The following is a 17563-nucleotide window of genomic DNA, read 5'->3' on the forward strand; positions in this document are numbered from 1 at the left end:
CCCGATGAGCATTTTACTGAAGATACCCCATTAGCAGAACAGAGCTGGCCATTGCATGCCGAACGAGATCGATTATGTGTTTATGCCAGCAAGTTCGAGGCGTCCCCGTCACCGAAATGTGTATCATAGCTTTTCTAAGTCGATCGACCCGAGGCAGTGATCGGAGAGGGGCGAGTGACCTTGAACATGTCGTCAGCTTTGGGACCTTCACACAGTCAGCGCGTAACACTGTCGATTCGCAATGCTGAGCCTATGTAGCATCACAGACCAACATACAGCAACTTGAGGAGACTCACACTTATACAGCATAGAAGCTCCCCAGTTCGGCTCGGCCTAGCACAGTCAATGCCCCCACAAACTCCGACGCGAGGCGAGGTTGAACATTTAGCCTGCTTCTGCCGTACGTGGGGCCGACATGGGGCATGGTCGGCCTTTGATTGTAGCGAGATACTTAGTGTGCATGTTGAACCACAAATCTTGCACATGATTACCACTGACTAACAATCAACCAGCAGTAAGAGGTCGGCCGTTTCAATAAGCAAGAATGGGTTGTGAATCTACTGAAGCCTGCAATGGCTGCCAAGACAAATCAAACGGCTGCTCAAGCAGCAACGGAACCACACAACTCGTCGACATCGAAGACTACAAGACCGAACTCTCAGCGCTTCGAGCAAGAACCAAAGAACTTGAATCCCAGCTCTCCAAACTCACAATTCCAGCGAGTGACAATTCTAGCCTTCGCTCAGCAAAATGGTTCAATCGCGCAGACGACCGAGCAATGTCTGCTCTCTATGTCGATCGGTATCTGAATTATGGTCTCACGAGAGAAGAACTCATGTCCGGCAAACCGATTATCGGGATCGCGAATTCGGGCTCTGATCTCACGCCTTGTAACCAATACCATACCACTTTAGCACACCGTGTGCGAGAAGGAATTCGTTCAGCGGGAGGTATTGCGATCGAGTTCCCTACGCATCCGATCCAGGAATCTTCTCGACGGCCGACGGCGACGCTGGACAGGAATTTGAGCTATTTGACTTTGGTCGAGTTGCTGTATGGGTATCCGTTTGATGGAGTTGTTCTGATGACTGGATGCGATAAGACGACGCCGGCTTGTCTGATGGCGGCGGCAACAGTCAATATTCCGGCTATCTGTCTCAATGTTGGACCTATGTTGAATGGTTATGGGCAGCAGAGTAATGATTTGGTAGGATCTGGGACAGTGGTATGGAAGGCTAGAGAATTGCATGCAGCTGGCGAGCTGAACGATGAGGAAGTCACGGACCTGATCACTCGAGGGACTCCGAGTGTTGGGCATTGCAACACGATGGGAACTGCGTCGACGATGAATGCTCTGGCGGAGGCTCTTGGTATGGCGTTGCCGGGATCTGCTGCTATTCCGGCGCCATATAAAGAGCGGGCGCAGTGTGCGTATAAGACTGGAGTGCAAATTGTGGAAATGGTGCGCGCGGACAGGAAACCGTCGGATATCATGACAAGAGAAGCTTTCGAGAATGCAATTGTGGCGAATACAGCGATTGGTGGGTCGACAAATGCTCCAATCCATCTGTGTGCTGTGGCGAAGCATATTGGCGTGCCGCTTGACCTGGACGACTGGGATCGCATTGGCTTTGGTATCCCTCTGATGGTGAACGTTCAGCCTGCTGGTGAATATCTTTGCGAAGAGTATTTCCGTGCTGGAGGTCTTCCTGCTGTAATGGCGGAGCTCCTCGAGCAAGGTAAGCTGCATGCGAATGTCATCACGGCCAATGGTAAGACTATACAGGAGAATGTTGAGGGAAGGCAGACATGGGATCGAAGGGTCATCTTGTCATATGACAAGCCCATGAAAACTGATGCCGGCTTCGCGCACATGACGGGCAATTTGTTCGACAGTGCCATTATGAAGTCTTCAGTTATCAGCGCCGAGTTCAGAGAGGCGTTCCTGGAGAACCCCGACGATCCGAACGCTTTCGAAGCGAAGGCTGTTGTCTTCGATGGCCCGGAGGACTATAACGCTAGGATCGAGACTGCGCCGATAGACGAGCGGACTATCCTCGTGATGCGTGGTGCTGGACCGCTAGGATATCCTGGAGCAGCGGAAGTGGTGAACATGACCGCCCCCGGACACCTACTCAAGAAGGGCTTGAAATACTCGCTGCCGTGCATTGGTGACGGGAGACAATCGGGGACCTCAGGAAGTCCGTCCATCTTGAATGCAAGCCCAGAGGCAGCTGATAACGGCAACTTGGCGATTTTGAGAGATGGAGATATGCTGCGAGTGGATCTGACTAGGCGGAAAGTGAACATGTTGATTCCTGATGAAGAGATTGCTGCAAGGAGGAAGGAGCTAATGGCGAAGGGTGGATACAAGATGGTCGAGAGCCATACGCCTTATCAAGATTTCTTTAGGAGGGAAGTCGGGCCCCTCAGCGAGGGCATGGTCTTTCGACGAGCGACGCAATTTCAGAGAGTTGCGCAGAAGGTGCCGATGCCTAGAGATAATCACTGATAGTTTAGCATTCAACACTTGACACCTTTGCAGCCTGAGATGGCCTCCAATCTCTGCTCAGCGCCTTGAAGGCCTTTAGCAATGGTTTCAGCGTCTCGTGATCACAGTGGAATGCAGAATCGTCCCAGCATCGTGTTGGAAGGAAGAAGAAGAAGAAGAAGTCGGGTGAAATGGAACGCGTAGTCCGACGCACGGACGGCGGCACGTCCCAGCGCTGCGGCTTCGCGAATCGAGTGTCATAGGCAACTTTCCCTCGTGCATCAACGATGGCACGCACCTCCAACTCCCGCACCGCTCGCCAGCGGCATCGACGTCTCTCGCAAGATGTCGTCCTCGGCGCAGCGGGCGCTCGAGTACCTTGAGCAGCTGCCCGGAACGACCTTCACTAAGCTGTATCAACAGCCGTCGACTGCCTTGGCCGTCTTCCGCCGCATGCTGCCGCACCTGGCGAAGACGATTGTCATGGCCATGCTCTACCTCCCACATCCGTTTGCAGCATCAGATCTGGACGCATGGGTCAAGCCGGACCACCAAAGCACACAAGTCAAGGAACGTGCGCTCAGCATATTGCAACGACTGAAGATTCTGTACGAGGAGCAGCACAATGGCCGGCAGGCGTTTCGCCTCAGTCCTGCGTTTGGCAAGAGTCTGCGCATGGCTCTGACAGGTGGCGGCAAGCACAATAGTTTTGGTGTGCCTTGTTCAGAACCAGACAAGACGCCCGTGACCGCCGAGTACCTGGACACTTTCGCTCGGAAGCAATGGGAGGCCATTCTTTACTACGTGGTTGGAAGTGCATCTGCAGGGCTGGGTGCTGGGATCGAGATCTCGACGGGCACGCGAACGCTGCTTGAAAAAGGCAGATTCGTCGTCGTCAAGGGACGAAGTAGGGCTATCACGCAGGATGGCTTTACATTCCTGCTGCAAGACGTCAATGCCCAAATCTGGTCACTGCTGATTGTATATTTGGAGGTCTCAGCTGATGTAGGTCTCGATACGATCATCGGTGAGATGAGAACAAACTGACACAGTTGCCACAGCTTCACATGGACTCCGTAGATGTCCTGTCTTTCCTCTTCACGCTCGGCTCTCTGGAGCTGGGCATCAGCTATTCGACATCGAATCTGACCCCGACTCAACTCCAAATGCTGGAGGACCTCACAGACTTTGGTCTAGTCTATCGACGTTCCCCCAACTCCGATCGATACTATCCAACACGCTTGGCTACAACACTCACGTCTGATGCGCCAGCACTGCCGAACAACAGTTTCACGACAACGACCTCCGACCCCAACGAACCTGCATCTTCCGCTTCCGAGAAAGGTTACATCATCCTCGAAACCAACTATAGACTCTACGCCTACACCTCCTCGCCCTTACCGATCTCCATTCTCTCCCTCTTCGCCAACCTCCACACCCGCTACCCAAACCTCGTCACAGCCAAAATCACCAAACCTTCGATCCAGACCGCCATCGCGAGCGGCATCACCAGCGACCAGATCATCTCCTACCTACAAACCCATGCGCATCCGATCCTGCGTCGCCAGGCAGCTATGCACTCAGCTCCTATCCTTCCACCCACAGTGGTAGATCAAATCCGTCTATGGCAGATCGAAGGCGAAAGAATGAAGAGCACTAAGGGTTTCTTGATTCGGGAAGTCGGCACAGATGACGACTATATGAAAGCAGTGCAGTACGCAGAAGCTTTGGGCATCCTGGTCAAGGAGTTTCCGCATAAGAAGTCGTTCTTTGTGACCAGAATGGAGCAGATGAGCACGTACTTCAAGAGTCAGGCCGCGAGGAAAAGAGAGGCGAAAGAAGCTGCCGCTGCGAGCAGATCGTGAAGTGGGCTGTCATGAGTTCAATACGAGGTAATGCATAGCGAGGCGCTTTTGGAGCATTTGGTTCGATGGGCATGACACGCTCTGCCTCAAAGATTGGCATACAGGTGGGTAAATTGGAGTCTGAGAAGGAGCATTTGGCACAATGCATCAATGTTTTCGTGAGTATGAAAAATTGTACCAACATCGTGATCTGCTTTCAATCTGCGAAATATCGGTTCAGCAGCATTTCGCACGCATTAACGTCCTTCCTCCTCGTGAGCTTTAACATTGAAAACGCGTTCACAGCAAGCCAGATTGTAGCAATCATTCCACCTCAGCAAGTCGAATTTCAGAGTCCGCCGACTGCCGGCGCTATCGAGGGGCGGTCCATCCCCATTTTCTGTCTGCGACCTAGCAGTCGATCCATGAAGTTCATCTTTCTGGCTTCGCTTGGCGGAGTAAAGCTTTCGTCGCTCTTCAAGCTCATCTCGAATGCGCAAGTCCTCGACTCCGGCACGGGCACCGATCGAGCTAGCTCGGGAATGGCAAGAGCCCCAGCTACAGCTTTCTGCCAGACGAAGAAAGACTGCTCAGCTTCAGGGGTGGCGCAGAGGGAGTACAGATGTTGAATTGCTTTACGCATACGGCGGTAACCGGCTTCTGTCGTATGCATCTTGTCTGTCTCAAATTTGAGAATGGAAGGGGAAGACAAGTCGGTCGCCGAGAGTTCTTCATTGCGATAGCGGTCGTTCAGGGAAGAAAACCGACCCGTCCAGTATGTCAAAGGCTGAGCAGATGTGATCTGAACACGGTCAGCTTGTACTTTATTGCTGAGGCTGGACTACTCACAGCTCCAGGCTTGGCCTTGGTAGAGTCTGCCCTGGCCCTACTGATGGCCTTTTGCGGGCGACTTTCGACAACACCCGCAGTCTGGGAAGAGGCAATGCGGAGGTGATGACTCGACGAGTTGCTCAAGGCTCTAGCGCGTCCGGTATTGAGCAGAAGCTCGGTCGAGGGCGACTTTGCAGGAGGCGGTGTCGGCGCCTGGCGAGCAGACATCAAACGGGTCTGCTTGATCTCGGAGCCGTAAGAGCTGCGGAAATTGGTTGCGTTGGTTAGCACGGGCTGCGAATTCCATCTCTGCACTGGTTTGCCTGGAGTTGGTGCCCTTTCCGTCAGCCCACGGTATGCTGGGCTGCTCTCGAACTTTTGCGAAAGTCGTCGAGTAGTCACGCCGCGCGGCTCGGCAATTTTCTGGTATGTCAAGCCCGACGAGCGCTCTGCGTAAAGTGGCAAGCCCTCATCACCATCTTCAGACCAGCCCTGTCTACTGCTGTAGTTCCGCGAAGGAGAGCCGAACAAGTCATCGTCGTACGGAGTGAGCGGTTTGATGGGGCTCAAAGAAATGTTCTCCTTGAACGCAGTCAAGCGAGGCACGCTCGTCTCGCGCTGCAGCGCCTGCGGGAAGAGCGGCTCCGTGTCGGATCTCATCAGCTTCCTGCTACCTGTCCACGTGTTGCTGCTCGCGTTGACAAGCCGAGTGGTAGAGTGCTTGCGGGTCGAGAAGGTCGGCGTCGGGAGTCGCGATGGCGGCAAATTGCTGCTTGTGCACGATGGCAGGCGAGCGTGCGACTTGGACTGCTGGAGCTTGCTGGTCGACTTCTTCGCTCGAGTCGGCAAGGGAAGATTGCTGAAGGTTCTGCTCCTCGGCATTCCACCGATAGGATCATCTGGCAGACAGATGTAGCTGCTCTTGCGCAAGGAAAGGGCAGGAAGAGGCGGCACCTGGTCGAACTTGTCGCTCTCGCTGGAGATGTCCGACGTATTCATGTCTTTCTGCCGGTCGGAGGCGTTAGCCCAAATGCTGGATAAGGAGACATTGCTGGTGGTTGTCGACGGCGAGTTCTCGATGTTGTTGCTGCGCCGGCGGTTGAAGGGATTCAGCGTGTGAAGGGAGGCGATGGACGACAGCCGCCGCAATGAGCTCCTTCGAGGCTCCTGGTGAGTCTCGGTGGGGTGACTCTTGCGCGAAGGCATCTTTAGTCGTGTTGCCACGTCGTGCTGCGGGCGGGCGCGCGAGAAAGAGACAAGATGGCGATGGTAGTGGGGCATGATGCGCAGGAGAGACTTACCGTTGGCAGGTGCTCGTGCTTTGGGCGAAACTGCCTTCTGCGCGTGCAGATGCACCAAACTTATGCAGCATTGCTTAAATGCACGTGCGAAGACCGGTACTGGCGAGTACGGTGAATGAGGGAGCCGACCAAGGGAAGGGGAGACGGCTGTGCTCAAGTGGCCTCGTACCGTATGGGACACACAGTGAAAGTCTCAACCGGCGCCAACACTACTCTCACGGCGTTCGTCTTCACGCGATCAGCTCGAGTCTCCGGGATAAGCCACAGCATTGCTCTACGTTTTCGACTGCCTTTACGAACGCGATATGAGCTTCTTGTCCTGATTGCCGATAGCAAAATGGAAATCCTCGACAACGACAATCGAGGTTGCTGTCTCGCCACGACTTTGGTTATATCACCATCTCGCTTCGCAAGACACGGTGCCTTGAACTCACCGCGTATATGCAGAGACACGAGGAGCGAGGCAATTCTCAAGTTCACGGGCACAGCACGCCGTGTTGATCGTGGTTTCCATTTGCTTTCCGGGAGGTTTCCTGTCGTCGTCATATCGCAGCAATTGGTGAACGTTTCTACTGCTCGCGACATACATACATTCACTTGACCATCACCACAGTTCTGTGCCAGACCCAGATTTCATTCACAGAACCAAGATCAGTCACCACTACTGGAAGCACAAGACACAATGTCGAGTCTCCCGCTTGACGTCTTTAGAAGCCGACCATGGAGTCGATTTTGACGCCTATGCACGTGGCCTGGGCCTGGAACACGGACGAATGAGCTAACTTCCAAGAGGTCTAAATCCTTCAAGCTTTCGAGGTGGGGCAGGCCAGATCCTCTTGCAGCTGGGGAAACGGGCACTCATGTTACACAACTTCCTCCAGGCCGGCATCCGCAAGAATATTCCTATCGCCAGCACTTAGTAAAGCCCAACATGGCAGCATCCCAGATCACTCTGTATGACCTTCCGACGAAGAAGACCGACCCGCCCACATGTTGGTCGCCCAATGTTTGGAAGACCCGTCTTGTGCTCAACTATAAAGGCATTCCATACAATACAACATTTCTCAAGCATCCAGACATCGAACCTACGTTGTCGTCGATTGGCATTCCTCCGAATCCACCAATGGGACCAGCAGGTCCTCAGTCTCGTTACACTGTCCCGGCAATTCATCTTCCCGACGGAACCGCTGTCATGGACTCTGCACGGATCGCACCCGTTCTCGAGAAGAGCCGCCCGGAGCCCTCGTTGCATCTGGAGAATGGTCTGCATGAACAGGCAGGACCGATACTTGGGCAGGTAGCTCGTCCGCTACTTGGTGTATTCTACCCGCTCATCATGCTCGAAGTCTTACTCGACGATGTCGCACCGTATTGGCGCGCAAAGCGAGAAGCTGCTTTTGACTGTACCATCGAGGAGTTCGAGGCTGCCAAAGGTGGTGAGGGTGCTTGGCAAGCAGCACAGCCAGGATTCGATGCAATGGAAAAGTTCTTGAAGGAAAACAAGAAAGACCAAGGTCCATTCATCTTGGGCAGTCAGGTCTGCTATGGCGACTTCATCATTGCCGCCATGGCTGAGGCGATGAGCCGTATTAATCAAGCTCTCTACGATCGCCTGATAGCATCTTGTGCAGGAGTCAAGGAATTGCATGAAGCTTGCCGCGAATGGTTCGAGAAGGATACCTGAAGTGCACTTACTTAGACATACAGATGGCACTGTCCAAACTCGGTCATGGTATAGGTTGTATTCGTCGTATGAATGACACTTACATCTGTCGAAATTGCATTGGTCGATGAGCTCTTCACACTAACGGTTGTCCCTCGGTTCAGCATTGCGCATACAAACATGCTTATTTAAGCCCCGAGCCAAGAAACCAGCTGGCTTCGAGAACGAGCACCTGTGTTCGACAACAACGCCGAAGTCGAAGGCGGAACGCGATTCTGGTCAGCAAAGTGCCAAAACGCACGATACCGCGGTCCTCGGAGAAAATGCAGCGAACATTCATTCCGTCAGCGTGCCTGGAAGTGAAAGTGGAACGGCGACCTGACGTTCTGACCCAGGCTGACCCAAGTCTCGTGACAGGTCCAAAGTGACATCTCACATTCAACTCCATCGTCAGCCCTTATATACTGACTGTCGGCGATTGCGCCGGATTCGCCGACGTGGACTCCCACAAAACACATTGACTCGTCACAATCACTAATCCTCATGCCGAGGATCACCTGCCAAGCTGAGGCCCTCTGCTGACGGGACGTCTTTTCAGCTCCGCTTTGTAAGACAACGAACGTTCCTCCGTTTCCACCAAGCCTAGGCGGTTCCTCCGCGACCGAATCACCTATGGAGCCTGCGCAAGGGTTTTAACAACGGCCGAGAACGCCATAGTGAAGTGGAGGCCAGTGCTTCCGTGTCCTCCGTGCTTTCATGTTCACAAATCACTTCATCGCACTACGTCTGATGAGGTGTATGATGGGTTTGTACCACAGTGAACCAGATGACTGGGTCATCGACGTGCGGCTGCGTGGACGATGGAACCGTCTTATTATGGTCGCGCCGATCCTGCCACGCGACGAAAATGTGTCAACTTGCGAAGTAGCCAATTTTGCTCATTTACACACAGTAAGAGAATCATCAGCCTCGATGCCTCGTTGGCTCCCATCGCGTTCAGTAGAAGCCCGCGTTGAACTGAATGCTACGTCGAGCGACTCGTGGCAACAGTCAGATACACAGATCTTCACAGGCAGTCAGCCTATCGTCGGCCGAGCATGCTTTATTTCCAAGAAACCTCAGAATGGACTTCGTTACAGAGTGATTGTCAAAGGTAAGTGTCATGAGCGGCGCGATGAGCCTTGAACTGACCATGATATGTGTTCTAGGCGTAATCGAAACGAGGATTGCCAATGATGTCAATGGTTCCATACAGTCGAATACAGATACCCAAGAATATGCAGTAAGTGGACGCGGCGTGCTCCATGATCTTGACTGACTTTCTTAGTTCGTATCATCTGTTCTGTTCGACGGCCAATTGGAAGATGGAAAGTCGAAAATCGAGATACCTTTCGACTTCACCTTAGCCAGATGGGAGCCCGATACAGGTGCGAGGAATGAGTATGCACGTGGATCCTCTGCACAAGGCATGCCGCCTTCTATCAACTCCAAGCAGGTGAAGAGGCGTTGGTCAGAGAACTTTTCTACCGACCCTGCAGTGCATTACAAGATCACTTACAAAATCGTCGCATCAGCGTTCCGGAAAGGAGACCGTATCGCTGCAGCATCAAAGCCTTTCGAATATATTCCAGCCATGCAGTCGCCGCCTCCGCCTATCCCGACGGAAGACTATCCAGGAGAATACGTGCTTCGGACGACGAAAATGGTTCGAAGGGCATCAGGCACTACCCAAATCGGTGTCATCGGTCAAGAACCTGCACCGTTGACAATATATCCCGGACAAAATCAGGCGCATACAAAGATCGACTTGCTCTTCATGCTCGTACGAAATCAGTCCACCGATGTGGAAGACGCTATATGGCAGCTTCCGAGATCTTACTGCGTCAAAGCGCAACTCAAAACGACAACATTCGTGATGCAAAGACCTGCGCCGCGAGCCTTGCACGTCTTGGAAAGTAACCACTTCAATCGTCCTATTGTTCGAGATCGGAGAGATGAAATTCAAACCTATGAGAATGTCTTTGCTGAGTGGGAAGTACACGATTCGTCGGATAGTGATGGTAAGACAGCAACCAGAACAGACATTGTAAATTGGCTAATAGCATATTCTAGATGATTCTCGTCAGCATTTCAAAGAGATCACCACCGCCAGCGCATCGACACCCTTCACCATCAGCATCGATCCGAGTTTCACCCCGGATTTCTGGACACCTCTGTTGAGCAGAAGACACGCAATCGAATTATCTGTCACATTCGACAAAGATACGAGCACGACGACGAAGCTACGACTACCTGTTCAAATATATCATGCATCATGACAAAAGGGAGCGCACAGACTGGCAAATTCGAGCGTGATGCCACCTAAGATGGCATCCACGACATTCTGCTATCAACATTAAATTGAAAGTGATACGAAAAAACCTAAAACATATTATCCAACTTCGCATTCCTCTTCCTCACAGCAGCACTCGAATCGCCAATTTGCCCATCATGATCCTCCTCTCCATGCCTCACATCGAACAAATTGGTCGTCTCATGTCTCCTACTGACATCCCCAGCTTCATATTCCACCTCAGAAGTCGTACTATCTGACCAACGAGCCTGTGGTCCACCCAGAATTGCACTGTCCGTCTTACTATCTGTCACATGGCCTCTTGGTGTTTCCGTAATATCTGGTAAAATGCCAGACACAGGAGTCGCGTTCCCGCTATGCATTACATGCCGCGGATATGAGTTTGCTAGAGCGGGTGAGATGGGTGAGACGGGAGATAGCATTGATGCTACACCGTGCGCAGGCTGTCGGTTCGACGAATGTGGGAAAGGCTCGATCTCATTGAGAGATTCATTCTCGGCGTCTTCTTCGTCGATAGCGTCGATATTGGCGAATTCTTTCTCTGACTGGAGTTGTTTGCCAAATGACATGCGTTTAGTTCCGTCTGCAGTCAGAGTCGTCTTGGTCTGAGATTTCGGATCAATAATGAAGAAGTCTTCATGTCCAACACTCTCTGTGCGACCCCATGAGCGTGGATGCCGGATCAGGAACCACCAGCCTCCGATCATCGACCGGCGGAACATGAGGAGGAAAGTGAAAGTTCCCACGAGCTGTTTTGTCAATTTGTCAGCGCTTGCAAAAATGATCTAGGATTGTGCTGATCACATATTCAAACTTACCCCTGCGATGAACCAAGCTGCGATCACAGCGTCCTCGTCGAGCCCTAAGATCTTCGATAAAGCATCGCATTTGCTCTTGTCACCAGAGTTCAAGACCATGCAGATGGCCCAGTTTGTCAATCCTTCTCTTTTCGCCGGGCTCTCTGCGTCGAGACTTGTGTTGGTTTGCTTGACGAAGACGGTGCCGTAGTACATGACCATGACGATGACGAGTGTAGAAAGCAGCATGCTTCTCCACTGCATCAGCAGAACTTTCTTAACGCGTGTCCAGGCGAGTCTCCTTGTGCTGTTGCGACTCTCCCATCCGGATTCCATGTTCGGTGCAACGCTTTCATCGCCAGTACGGCTCTGTTCGGTCGTCGAATGTCCTTTTCCGCTTCGACTGTGTTTTCCAAGATCTTTCAGATACACCCAGAGGCAGAAGATTGTAGTACTCGTCGTGAGCAAAGCAGCGATACATCCGAAAGCGATCAGCCAGCCGAACCAGGTCAGGAAAGAGTTCTTCTGATTCGGCACGCAACTTGGTCCGAGTCGGTAACTGACGCCTGTGATCGGGAGGGTCAAGGTGAGGAATAAGAGTGGCAAACCCCAGCCTGCAGCTTGAGCAACCCAGAAGAATGTCTTCTGGTGTTGGAAGTCCCAGCAAATGCGCAGATGTGTCCAGAGTGATCGCAACATAACCCAGACAGCGCAAGCCATGGCTCCTGTGACAAGGAACGCACCGGTCCATGCGCAAGACATCGAAGAGCGCATATCGTTCGGTGTAATGGTGTCGTGACACATGTCGGGTTTAGTGCCTAATGGAATGAGGAAGCCGAGCTGTTTACCTTGAGATCAGCATCTCTTCGAAAATGGATGTGTTGATTTCCAACGCACCTGAACCATAATGATCGATATGCACAGCCCAACACCAAGATAATTCCGATGTCCAACATCCGCCGGCAAGACGAGGAAAGTGATGAGAAGGAGGCATTGCAACGCCAAACTCGGGATATTGAGCCAATGCGAAGCATCCATCAAGTGCAGGAAGTTGTCCGTGTAGACCAAATTTTCCAGAGGACATGGCAAACAACATGATAATGTAGGAGACAGTTTCCCACAATACCGTCCTCCAAGATCTGCATGTCACAGTCAGTCGCAATGCAACCGCCAGTGTATCTCCTCGAGCACTTACAACCACCTGTATTGGGAAAATCTGATTCAGCAACGAACGGCGTTGGACAGAATGTAATATTCAGCCCGCCGAGATCGCCCAAGTCCAGTCCTGAAGACATATTGCTTGTATCGGCGCTTGTCGCACCTTTGCGACACCTGTAAGATTGTGTTCAGTCCAATTCGATCGTCGCTGCGTGTCGTCGCCACAGCGCAAGTGGCCTAAAAGGGATCGTTGTCTAAGCGGTTGCGTTGGAATGTGCAGCCAATAAGTCTTAGCCGAAAACGGCTTTGTCCTCTCTTTGACAATGAATTCGCCGCCCGCTCATCTCAGTGCCACCGACAGAAGCTGCTGCACTCGTCATGATGGATAAGAACGTGTTGGTGCGAGGTGGTGCTGCTGAATCGACAGAAGGAGAGAAAATTCCGGCTACGGGCTGCGCTCACTTCATCGTGAAGCGGCGGCGTTTCGAGTTCTTCTCATTCCCACCTCTACTTAGATCTGATGTCCTCTCTAAGTCTGTTACTTGCATCTCCTACAACCCCAAACATGTTCTTCGGCGCGCATGGCGCAAACTCAAAATAAAAGCGAACCCAGAAAAGTAGTCACAGCCTTTCGCAGGACATCAGACCCAGTCCAAGTGGCTCTTACCTCCTCGCCACAGATACTCGCAAAACGCCTCATTCGCCTAACGCCCTGATAACATCAAACAGGATACCCATTAAAGCCGATCTTTAGATGCCCGCGATGAGCACTGTCGGTCTCGGTACCCCACTGCTTCTTCCAGCCGATCTCCTTTGCGCGTGCTTCCTCGAACGCTGCTCTGCACTCAGGCGGCAACTCGTCTAGGAGCTCCTGCGGTACACTCGACAGACCGTTCGGTCCGGACGTCGGATCCTCCACATGGCCGTCAGGGCCGGGATACCCAGCATGAGATATGGGGGGTGCCGAGTATACTGTATCTATGACTTTGAAGTTCCGCGATATCACAGCAGGCACAGGCGTAAATATCGTACTCTCCTTATCGTGTTCTGCGGAGCTCGAATCACCATTCGCATGTCCATTTGTGAAACCATTCGTGAGCGCTTTAATTTGAGGTTCATCTGCACCAGGCGGTATGTACTCCCACTTTGCATGCGTGGGCTGCATGATCTTCGGGTAGAACATCGCGTTCGTGTTGAAGTCGTATACGCCATGCTGGTTCAGGGCGCGGTGTGCGGTAAGCGTTGAGTTGAAGCGACTTGCGTCTCGTGCATGCATGAACTGCCAGTTGTCTCGTGTAATGTTGTTCCGGCGCTTTCCAATCGGCCCTTGTTTGTTCGGCACAGTTGAGCCTCCCTGCTTGTACACATCGCTGGCGCCAAACCAAGCGACGTATCGATTGCGATTGTACTCTTCACGCTTGTCCGGAACATAGTCGTCGGGATCCGCAAGCTCGCCTTCCACTGCACCTTCCGCTCGGGCATCTGCAACGCGATAGTCATCGATAACTCTCTTTCCGCCCACGATGATCCTTGCGCCAAACTCTCGGAATACCGATCGCGCCGCAACGACTCCTATCGTGCGACCTTTGTAGCTGCTCGGCAGGATCGTGCGCTCGATGAGATCCCTCTTTTCGTCCTCGCCAATCACAACCTTGTACAGCTTCGGATGCTTCGTGAAGAAAAGGTAGCTGTCGCGGAAGCCACAACATCTCGCGGGCTCTGTGCTCAACATGTATTGTCTTTCGCCTTTGCCCATGATTGTGAAGGTACGAACGCGGTACTCCCTGCCTCCTTTGAGAAAGCCCAGCGCATCAACCTTCTCTTCTCCTTCGGGATCCCAGTCGACTTGCGCCTCATCGTCAATCACTTCCAGTACCGTGCCATTTTTGTCCATGATGGTCTTTGGGCCTTCGTCTTTTTGACCTTTTCGCCGCCCACGAAATCCCCCTGTTCTTCTTGAGCTGCCTGTTGTCGGTCGTCCGCGCCGCCTCCTTTGCGGAGTGCCCACATCGCTGCCATCGTCGCCCGGTTCGGGGGTATTGTCGTCGCCGCCTCTCCGTGATGCTCGCCGCGCGGCTTTCGCTCTCCGTCGCGGAATTGTAGTGATTCGCGGCGCATCGTCATCGTCGTCATCATCATCCTCGTCTGCGGCAGGAGTGGCAGCATCTTCGGCGTCATCCTCGTCGGCATCAGGCTCGGGCGCATCATACTGAATTTCGTTCTGGTCGGCCATTTCTTCGTCTTCGTTGTCGTCGTCCACTCGGGGTGTTGGGGTCCCTATTGCGATGAGTAGGTCAGCATTGGGATGCCCTTGCATGGCATTGAAGATGTCGCATACTTGTGGCAGGGAGACTGATGCGCGTGCTTGATTTGCGGCCCTTATGGTGGCCGCCGCCCTTCTTGAACGGCATAGCGCCGGTGTGAATGGGCAGGAGCGCTGGGCAGGAGGTGGAAGGGCGAAGAGCGGGAGCTGGGCTGGTGTTCTCGCGGGTGCGATGCGAAGACGCGGCTCCGACCAACGACGCGACTTTGCTCTGCGCAAGCGGAAGCGGAAGCAGCCGGACGATGTTTCTTGGCAGGAGCACCAACACCCATGTCGCGTAACGACTGACTACGCTACACCTCGGACCTCACGCCCTTCCTCGCGTATCGTGTGGCACGTTAAAGGATGAAAGGATCGTGCTTGTATCCCACGCTTGACATTGTCGCTGCCGATCTGCCCTCGCCATCCGAGCGGCACAGCAACTCCACGTCCGCTCTGGCCTTCTGATCGCGATGGCAAGTTCGTCCCATCCGACGTCCGATGCCAGGAGCGACCGACGCCGCAGTACGGCAGCGACTCCTCGGGCGCTGAACCACTTCGATACAATGACCCATTGCCAACACCACCAAGGGGAAGACAAGCTCCCACGCCGCCTTCGTAAAGCTTCATCACTCGCTACCCACGACTGACGCCCAGCGGCTGCCACGAGGGCCAAGCCGCCAGCCGAGGTCTGCCCACCCACCATCGATCTACAAGTCTCTTGCCTTCTCAAGGATTGCGGCGGTGTCGGAGCCTCTCAGAACGCGCGCTCTGCATCCTACTGATGCCATCGGTGCCATCGTGCCCGGTTGAGCACTTTTCGCTCCCCACCCCCCCAGGGTTTTCCGGGGTTTGTGGCAATCTTATCAATCTCATCAGTCCTCCACTTTCCACTTCACTTCCTCTCTGCCATTGACGAACGCACATTACCAACATGTCGCGCTTGACCTCGGGCTTCCTGAACAGGAGCAAGCCGGCTGCTCCGGATGTCGTGGGTGTGCCAGCGGAGACCGACCCTCAACCGACTGTTGGTGACGACGTGGAACAGTTCAAGCACGATGACGGGGCAATATCCCACGATGGCAGCGACCCCTCCAAATCGCCCACCGACAGCGACGTCGAAAGTTTCACAGAAGGCGCGCAAGATGGTGTAAAGGCCATCGAAGCCGTCACTACCGTATGGACGAAGAAGACACTAGCCGCCGCACTGGTCTTCATCGTCTTCCTCTCCTTTGTCGGATCGCTGCAACAACAGATGGGCTTTGGCCTGGAAGTCTACGTTGTCAGTGACTTCAGCGCACTCGGGTTGTATGCGACAACGGGCGTTGTGTCGCAGCTGGTAGCTGGCGTTGGCCGTCTGGGTGTTGCGAAACTACTCGATGTCTGGGGGAGGCCTCAAGGCTTTGCAGTCATGATTCTTTTCGTCACCATCGGCCTAGCCATGATGGCAGGCACGAACTCGGTGGAGATGTACATGGGCGCACAGGTCTTCTACTGGTTCGGAGTTCTGGGCCGGGATCTCTGCATCAGTGTCTTCCTGTCCGACATCACCTCTCTCAAGAACAGAGGTTTCATGTTCGCCTTGGAGACTTCTCCGTTCCTGGCAACCACCTGGATTGGTTCTCCATTAGCACAAGCTTTTCTAGATGGACCGGGATGGCGCTGGGGATATGGCACCTTCACCATCATTGAGCCTGCTGTAAACATTCCCTTGGTCGCACTGTTCATGTGGTATACCAGAAAAGCTCGTCGCGAGGGAGTCTTGCGCAAAGGTTCTTCGGGACGAACGACCTTCGAATCAATCAAGTACTATGCCATCCAATTCGACTTGGTCGGCATCTTCTTCCTCGGCGCAGGTCTAGCGCTCTTCCTCCTTCCCTTCAACATCTACAGCCGGCAAGCACAGGGTTGGGGCACGCCGTTCATTATCGCCATGCTCGTTCTTGGCATCGTGCTCGTGGTGGTCTTTGTTCTGTGGGAACGCTTCTTCGCTCCTGTTCAGTTCGCGCCTTGGCACATCCTAACGAACCGCACAGTGATGGGTGCAAACATTGTCCAGCTCTCATCAGCAATGTCCTTCGGCATCTGGGCAAGCTTTATGAATCCATTCACTCAGATCGTATATGGATTATCCGTCACCGAGGCCGGCTACGTCCAGAATATATACAGCATTGGATCATGCTTCACAGGCGTAATTTGTGGTATTTTGATTCGCTGGTCTGGCAAGTTCAAGTGGCTGGCGGCCTACATCGGGCTGCCACTGGTCATCATAGGAGTCGGCATGCTCACCGAGTTCCGCCAGCCTTCTTACAGTATCGGGCCCATGATCGTATGCCAGGTACTCATTGCTCTGGGAGGCGGCGTGACTACCATCTGCTCTCAAACAGCGGTCATGGCCGCAGTCACTCATCAATACATTGCCGTTGTGCTCGCCATCCAAGCGCTTTTCTTCTCTGTGGGACAGGCAATTGGTTACTCGATCAGCACTCCATTGTGGAACGAGTATTTCCCACAATCTCTGGCAGACTTTTTGCCACCAGAATTGCAATCGAACGCCACCATCATCGCGGGCTCGATCACAGAACAACAAGTCTTCGAGAAGGGAACACCGGCAAGAGATGCAATCGAGCAGGCTTATGGTGTTGCTATGAAGTATCAGACGATCGCTGCCACCGCAGTCTTGGCTCTTGCAGTACCCGCTGTTCTTGTGTGGCGAAACATCAAGGTCAACGAGTTCAAGCAGACGAAAGGCAAGGTGTGGTAGATTTGTGGAAGAAATGAGATCGAATACTATTGGCTCGTATCATGTGCGACGCACTGTTC

The 17563-nt window shown here is 53.2% G+C and overlaps 8 protein-coding genes across 8 annotated transcripts; 5 read left to right on the plus strand and 3 right to left on the minus strand.

Annotated features, from left to right (window-relative positions):
* Positions 1-544: 544 nt before the first annotated feature.
* CKM354_000194200 (uncharacterized protein) lies at positions 545-2512 on the plus strand (the record flags this gene model as incomplete). Its single annotated transcript, XM_044797078.1, has 1 exon — positions 545-2512. One exon carries the CDS (start codon positions 545-547, stop codon positions 2510-2512), a length of 1968 nt encoding a protein of 655 aa, XP_044653013.1.
* Positions 2513-2836: 324 nt separating this feature from the next.
* CKM354_000194300 (TFIIH/NER complex subunit TFB2) lies at positions 2837-4356 on the plus strand (the record flags this gene model as incomplete). The annotated part of the gene is made up of 2 exons (XM_044797079.1): positions 2837-3496; positions 3553-4356. The coding sequence occupies 2 exons, from the start codon at positions 2837-2839 to the stop codon at positions 4354-4356; spliced, it is 1464 nt and encodes a 487-aa protein (XP_044653014.1).
* A 328-nt stretch (positions 4357-4684) lies between these two features.
* CKM354_000194400 (uncharacterized protein) lies at positions 4685-6372 on the minus strand (the record flags this gene model as incomplete). The annotated part of the gene is made up of 2 exons (XM_044797080.1): positions 4685-5137; positions 5185-6372. The coding sequence occupies 2 exons, from the start codon at positions 6370-6372 to the stop codon at positions 4685-4687; spliced, it is 1641 nt and encodes a 546-aa protein (XP_044653015.1).
* A 1026-nt stretch (positions 6373-7398) lies between these two features.
* CKM354_000194500 (uncharacterized protein) lies at positions 7399-8151 on the plus strand (the record flags this gene model as incomplete). The annotated part of the gene is made up of 1 exon (XM_044797081.1): positions 7399-8151. The coding sequence occupies one exon, from the start codon at positions 7399-7401 to the stop codon at positions 8149-8151; it is 753 nt and encodes a 250-aa protein (XP_044653016.1).
* Positions 8152-9102: 951 nt separating this feature from the next.
* CKM354_000194600 (uncharacterized protein) lies at positions 9103-10448 on the plus strand (the record flags this gene model as incomplete). The annotated part of the gene is made up of 4 exons (XM_044797082.1): positions 9103-9283; positions 9339-9412; positions 9458-10190; positions 10243-10448. 4 exons carry the CDS (start codon positions 9103-9105, stop codon positions 10446-10448), a joined length of 1194 nt encoding a protein of 397 aa, XP_044653017.1.
* A 103-nt stretch (positions 10449-10551) lies between these two features.
* On the minus strand, positions 10552-12575 carry CKM354_000194700 (uncharacterized protein; the record flags this gene model as incomplete). Its single annotated transcript, XM_044797083.1, has 4 exons — positions 10552-11232; positions 11302-12120; positions 12178-12419; positions 12476-12575. The coding sequence occupies 4 exons, from the start codon at positions 12573-12575 to the stop codon at positions 10552-10554; spliced, it is 1842 nt and encodes a 613-aa protein (XP_044653018.1).
* Positions 12576-13159: 584 nt separating this feature from the next.
* CKM354_000194800 (uncharacterized protein) lies at positions 13160-14849 on the minus strand (the record flags this gene model as incomplete). The annotated part of the gene is made up of 2 exons (XM_044797084.1): positions 13160-14715; positions 14777-14849. 2 exons carry the CDS (start codon positions 14847-14849, stop codon positions 13160-13162), a joined length of 1629 nt encoding a protein of 542 aa, XP_044653019.1.
* An 825-nt stretch (positions 14850-15674) lies between these two features.
* CKM354_000194900 (uncharacterized protein) lies at positions 15675-17504 on the plus strand (the record flags this gene model as incomplete). The annotated part of the gene is made up of 1 exon (XM_044797085.1): positions 15675-17504. One exon carries the CDS (start codon positions 15675-15677, stop codon positions 17502-17504), a length of 1830 nt encoding a protein of 609 aa, XP_044653020.1.
* Between the last annotated feature and the right edge of the window lie 59 nt (positions 17505-17563).

The sequence above is a fragment of the Cercospora kikuchii genome, assembly GCF_019650295.1.
Source record: "Cercospora kikuchii DNA, contig_00001, whole genome shotgun sequence".
Lineage (NCBI taxonomy): Eukaryota > Fungi > Ascomycota > Dothideomycetes > Mycosphaerellales > Mycosphaerellaceae > Cercospora > Cercospora kikuchii.